Raw genomic sequence first — 6,975 nt, forward strand, 5'->3', positions numbered from 1 at the left:
CATGATTGCATTATGCAGAGGTTTCCCTCCTAAAATGCTTTGTCCTCCATCATCATCCACTTAAACATAATCTTTCAATTTTATGTGTATTATAAAATATGCATTGTATTATACCCATATATTTTGCCTACATCCTATCTCTCTAACACCCATATTTTTCCTGCCTTTGCCCATTTTTTCTCTCTGTATGAAATAACCAGAGCTTAAGAACAAGACTTAATCTTTCCAGAATGAATTTATCTCAAATGAATAAAAGCTTCTGGAATATATGGGGTTCTAAATTCAGAGGAGTTTACAATAATATGTTAAGAACAATTTCATTTGCCTATCTTTACCCATTTTGCACCATGCATTATGTTTATTGTGTTTATGTACAGTATACAGTATATTGAATAGTGAATGTATATATTACATTTCATGTAATGTTATGGCAAATTCATGTGGAGTGTTAACTATTTTTAGAGCAAATCACCATGTCAAGAATCTTGTAAGTCTAAGTTGACCAACGTGAATTGTTATTGTGTGCACGCATGTATCATGTGTTTTACCTTCCATCCGGCAGAGCTGTTGCTGTCTCCTTTATCTTTGAAATAGGGCACATATCGGACCATCCAGTCGTAGATCTGAGACAGGGTGAGTCTTTTCTCGGGTGTGCTCTCGATGGCTCGGGTGATGAGCTCCGCGTAGGACTGGTTTCCCCACGCGTTCCGCCGGGAGGATGCCTTGGTTTTGCGCAGCGCAGCTCCCGTAAAGTCGTGAAATCCTCCGGTATCCAGCATCCTCCTCCTCCTCCTGCACGCCGGTGATGGAACATGGTCCGAATCTACTTTAAAAATTGAGAAATTAAGCGACAGATCCGCGTTCACCTCACACGAGAAGTCGTTCGTCCAGATGCATGAACGAGGTCTGCTGACCAAATTCGACTCCATATCCACCTGATGAGCCTCCGCTTCATCCTCCTCTATCATCATCATCTGTCCTTAAGCCGATGCCAGGTAGAAGTCGTCAGGTGATACTGTATTCTCAGAAACGCCTCAGTGGGTCCACCTCACAAATGAGGAGAGAGATGCATGCTGTAGACGAGAGCGCATCATGTTGAAGTGAGACTGGCTTGCAGAAATAATGGATGCATGTGTTCAGACAGCGGCTCGTATTCAAATTCCATCCCGGTTTTGTTTTGATTTGATCTGAGCGGAGGAGGAGGAGGAGGAGTATTCTTCTTCTTCTATGTGGGTTTTTTTATGTGGAGGAGAAAGATGTGAGATATTTTCGTTTTGCACTTAGAGCTAAAAACTTCACAGTGCATCATGAATGTCGTAACACTTATGCATATTTGGTAAAGTCCCAAACATATTCTCTTTTACTCATTTATACTGTAGCCTATTCTTATAGTGTTCTTATTTTATATAGTTCTTATTTATTTTCAGTACAATGCAACCGATTCTGTTATATTCTGTTGTATTGTTTCAGTTGTATATATTGTTGCATTCTGGCACTTTCCACAAATACATTAAGCTACAAAGAAGGACCTGAACCGATGTTTAGTCAAAGGTGGTGTGTGTAAGTGTGTATTCTCTGGAGTTTGTAATTCAGATTTGTGTCATTTCCAGTAATAAACGTAACACTTTTTGGCTTTTTTTTAGTTTGTGTAACTCTGCGTTTAAGTTCAAAGTATTTTTCCACATTAATTTCACATGTCTATGTGGTCTTATTTCACTAAAACAATGTACACTTTTTCCTTTATTTACTCTGAATTGAAAGAATGAAAGTGAAATGTGATAACATGCCCCACATGTGATTAACAGCTTAAAACTTTGTCTGATTTAATAAATAATAATAATAATAATATACAATTTTATGTCACTAAAAAACAGTTTTAACCTTTTTATACAAAATAAAACTTAAAAAAAAAAATTAACTAATTTTGGATAGTTCAGGATAGTTCAAATCAATGAGGACAAATTAATGAACACATTCACACATTCAGAAAAACATAGCTTTTTGAACAGGAAACAAATAGATGAGCATTCAGATTTCTTGAAATAATCATTTCTAAACATTCAGGTTCTTCCTCTCAGTGTTTCTTTACCCGTTTCTCATAGAATTCCTAAAAAGTTATGGAATAATATAATTACAATAGCAGAGATATTGGAACTATAAAATCAACGAATTTGAAGTTTTGGTGTAATTCTTTTTTCTCTATATAGTGTTGATACTAATAAACTACACTTTAAGTTTTCTCAGTTGTCACCTATTTCAGTTAAATGGAATATGTAATAAATGCTATTAAGGATAAAATAATGATGATCAAATGTGTTCATTTAGGAGAAAGAAGATGAAATGTGAGTCAGTTTCTTCTTTGTTTTGGCATGACAGTTGTGTTCATTCCAAATACAGTGTTTGCAGTTTGCTAAAACAGAAGACAGCCTTGTTCAGCATCACAGATCAGTCATGCAAAAAGGACAGAATTAAAGGATTGAAGGGTAGAAACACAATTAGACATTCCAAGAGTGACATAATTCACCACAATCCAAATCCTTAAAACATCCACATACAAGTATTTTATTGTCTCCACCCAACACAGTCACATTACACAAGAAATGTGCACAAATAACTGTGATGTCACTCTTATGATATTATCCTGCTCAACACAGAGCATGCTAACGGACTAGGACATTGTATTAACTGGTATTCACGTAACCATTGATGTTCTTGTTTTTAAATCACACTTCACTTAAGGTGCATTATCATTGACTTGTAGAGACTCTTACTATACTATCAACACAAGGAAGACACAAGTGTAATAAAATAAATGTTAGCAAAAGATTAACAAGAGTAGTAAACAACTAAATGAATACCATGAATGATAAAGAAATAAAGTGCATTAGATGCATAAAATTCAAGTGATTAAGTTGGGTTTTGACATGGCAGAGTTATGTTATCTAATGGAATGATACACCATTGCTTCTCTGAAAATAATAAGGTGAAGAACCTTATCATTGCAACATACAAATAAAGTTTATTTGTTATTAACTGACATCAGCTATATAACATCTGATGTAAATTAGAAAATCAAATACTTACAATATACAACAATGCCAAGATCTCTGATAAGAGGTTTGGTTAAATTGCTATTTATGTTCTGTTGTGGCCGAGCAGCCACATCTTCTTCCTGGGATGAGAAAAAGTCATTTTAAGGACTCACTGAAGCAGCTTCAAGTCAAGAATGGGAAATTTATTAACAGACTTAACACAACACAACTTTTCTGTATGTCAGCGCTGACTTATCGGACATCTTTCAGGGGGCGCTGTAGCTCTACCATTTTAATACAGCCATAGGTTTTAACCAAACACAACTGTTTTTAGAAAAGCATACAGTGTACTACAATGTAGTGTTTTTATCAAACCATTATATAAAAACATACTTTTTACTTTATTTTTTTTTAATCTTACCCTTTTAATACACTACATTTCTCCCCTGAAAAATATCAAATGAGAGGTTTATTTGTCACATTTTTTTTTTATCATCCAGTTATTACGGAATTTTATTTAGTTACTAAAAATAAATGTTTTTGAATGTTTATAAATCAATTAGCATAAAATACCCATCATCATAATAATACAAGCAAAAGTCTCCAGTGAAATCAAGTCACACTACATGAGTCTTTTAGGGTCAATTTTCTCCAGGTGCACCAGAGGTTTCAGCTGTTCTGCGAAGCTCCTCATGTCCTCAGACACAGTGTCCTGTCCCGCAGGAGCCAGTACGCTCAGCTCCAACGACAGAGACAGTGGCTCTGTGTTCTCCGTGTTTCCTGACGCAAGGACACGTAACAGTTTGCTCACTACCACCTTCATTGCACCCTTCCGGAACACCTGACCCTTGGCCACGAACTCATGGTCCATGCGGAAACCCATCTCGTTGAGAAACTCTGGTAAGCTGTGCCAGGCAGCCACATCCACACAGTTTCGCACCAGCGCATGGCGGCTTTTGTCGCCCACCTCCAGCTGATCTTGATAGCGCAGATGCCAAGGGGCAGTGGGATGAAGCAGCGAGCGACGCGCACGCAGCATGAACGGGTTGCCCTACTGACCCTTCAGCAGATACACCAGCTCATGATCAGCAGAGTTGTGTGGATCATTGTTATAAGAGAGAGCTGTGTGTAGGTGTTGGAGTGTTTACAGTGACTGATCCAGTACACTGCCTGTGCCGAACAAATCAACAAAACAGTAAAGTCAGAAGACATAACTTCACAAAGCTTACTTAAATGTAAAAACCCATAACAAATGTGACAGTGAGCGCGTTTACATGCACATTCTTAAGCCGATTATGCTTATTAAGCCAAAAATGCATGTGGTCATGTAAATGCGGTAATAGGGCTGCACGATTAATCGAATGCGATTGTCATGCACAATTTGTTAGTAAAGCCAGTTCTGTAATCAGCAGTAAATCATTATCACATGCTTTCAGATGGAGCAGCATTTACTACACAGAGCCGTAGTTCACTGACAAGTTACGAAAAAAAAAAAAAACCCAGACGATTTTATTGCGCAATTATGTTCGCATTGTTGATACGTGAAAAGAATGCATCGTTAGTGCAGATTTAAGCGCATCTAGACATAGCAAAGTTTTGCAGTAAAGAAAGAAGTAAATATAGCACAAAATCAGACTCTTTCATGACTCTTTCATTCGTTGTCAGGTTACTGATGTGCATGTAAACGCGGAAATCCGGTTATTTTAATAAGTTTATGAGTTATCAGCTTACTGGTGTCTATGTAAATGTGCAATGACACATTTATGGAAGCCTGTTCAACTGCAGTTTTTGTTACAACTGTTTTACAATTCTGAAAAAAATTAACTGAGATGTAAACTCACAATTCACCCCTTTTTCTCACAATTTCAAGTTTACATCTCGCAATTCTGAGTTTTTATCTCACAATTGTTTTTTTTCTTTCTTCGGCAGCAGAATAAAAATTAAAAAGGAAATTGCAACTTTTTTGCAATAAACAAATATAAATAAGTAAATAAATAAATCCAATTGCGACTTTTCATCTTACAATTCTGACTTTTTCTCTCACAATTCTGACTTTTCTTCTCAGAATTAAGAGAATTTAATATGTTAAATGTATTGCGGAATTAAATACAAACTCAAATTTGTGAGAGAAAAAAAAAAGAAGTCAGAATTGTGAGATGAAAAGTAAAAATTGGCTTTAGGTACTTGTTTATTTATATTTATTTATTTATTTATTTTCCCCCCAAGGCGGAAACATGCTTCCATACATGTTTCTGTTTAAATCAATTCAAAGTTTGTTTTATATAATCCCAATATAAAGAATTTAAATTAAAGGAGAGTTGTATAAGACCAATCACGGTTAAAAAAAAAAAAAAAATAACAAAAAATAAATAAATGTCTTAATAGATACATAAAATTACTTTAATGACATTGACATTTCTTCATTTAGCAAACTCTTATCCAAAAGATTTACGAATGAGAAATACAATGAGCGATTTATCATAAGGAAGCAATAACACGAGACATGCAAGTTTCAAATATTGTCCAGAACAGTATAATCTAGAAGACTGCGGGATATAATAACATTATCTTCTATTTAGTTTACCTTGCAGAAGATACTCCATCATATTTATGGTTCCACCCGTGACAGGCATCACAGTGACCGGCGGAGCCTCCATCACTCTTCTGAACTCTCTTAGACTCTTAACACATTTAACAGTCAACCACCAGTGAAAATGACAGCTGGTTAAAACAGAACTTCAAATGAACGATCAACACGCACAACAGACCTGCAGATATACTGTAGTAAGATATTAACAACAAAACACCGCCAGCCAATATAATACTCTGAATAATGAATGCAAAATAACATATTTTACATGTTATCAGAAAACACAATCGAAACGGTTCATGTTTTTGAAAAATACCATCAGCAATTGATACAACTTATTCGACTGCCTCCGTGTGCAAAACGCGCATGCGCAGTGGCGATTGAAATTATAGCGCATGCACAACGTTTCATTCATTCATTTAGCGCCATCTTCCGGACTGAAGGGATATCTTCATCATACTATTAATGTTTACAACATTTATGACTCAAATGTATGAAAATTAAAATACTTTTTATTTTAATACTCTTATATGTTTATTTCTTTATAATTTTAATACAGTTCTCCGTCACGTTCTCCAACACAATGTTGAGTGTTGCACAAACATTAATAGGTGTAAATGAAACAATTCTGGTAGCTTCACCTGTTGAAGAAGGGACACATGTCAGTACATCAATTTTACTCAGTTCTTCTCATTAAAAACAAATCATAATTTAAAAATGTCAGATCTTATGCTTTGAGCTGTAGTGAATTAAAAGTAACAGCTTCTCAAAATGAAAATACTTTGATAATTTTTTTTTTTTTAATCCTATATGATGGAGTAAAACCACTGATCTGTAATAGACAGAAAAGAGAGTAAAACTCATTTGGCACTCTCCCCCATTATTGAAATCTAACATTGGAATTTTAGGTTGTTATATAGTTTCTTTACTAAATATATTAAAACAGTTTTAAGTAATTGGAATAAAGCTGAAATAAAATTAAATATAAATATTAGATGAAAAATGTGAACTTAAAAACTTAAATGAAAATTAGAAAACTGAAATAAATAAGTTTAAGTTCAAACTAAATTAAAACCTGTAGGTATGATGAGAAATATTTCTTACTTTCCCTGATGCTCACGGGTTTAAGTTGTATTGTTTCAAACTAAACTTCCAGGTTTTCCTCCATGGTTGTTAAAAGGTATACTGGTACAGATCACTACATCCACATACTGACTGAGCTCTATTTCTACTTTCTTACACGTGAACCTCAAGCTGAACTGGCTTCCTGAAGTCAGACTGCGCTCCTGAGGGCCAACATGTACAGCAACTCAATTCCTGGAGGGCCGGAGCCCCGTAGAGTTTAGATTCAAC

The 6,975-nt window shown here is 35.3% G+C and overlaps 1 protein-coding gene and 1 pseudogene across 1 annotated transcript in view; both read right to left on the reverse strand.

The window, feature by feature from the left end:
• Positions 1-1,168, reverse strand: part of LOC109097696 (forkhead box protein O6-like) — a 30,541-nt gene extending 29,373 nt beyond the window's left edge. The window contains exon 1 of the mRNA XM_042755760.1: positions 549-1,168. Within this exon, the coding sequence (XP_042611694.1) occupies positions 549-974 (426 nt within the window). The 5' untranslated portion in view covers positions 975-1,168. The remainder of the gene's footprint in view (positions 1-548) is intronic.
• Positions 1,169-3,214: 2,046 nt separating this feature from the next.
• LOC109082186 lies at positions 3,215-5,967 on the reverse strand (annotated as a pseudogene).
• Between the last annotated feature and the right edge of the window lie 1,008 nt (positions 5,968-6,975).

The sequence above is a fragment of the Cyprinus carpio genome, unplaced genomic scaffold (assembly GCF_018340385.1).
Source record: "Cyprinus carpio isolate SPL01 unplaced genomic scaffold, ASM1834038v1 S000006746, whole genome shotgun sequence".
NCBI classification, from domain to species: Eukaryota; Metazoa; Chordata; class Actinopteri; order Cypriniformes; family Cyprinidae; genus Cyprinus; species Cyprinus carpio.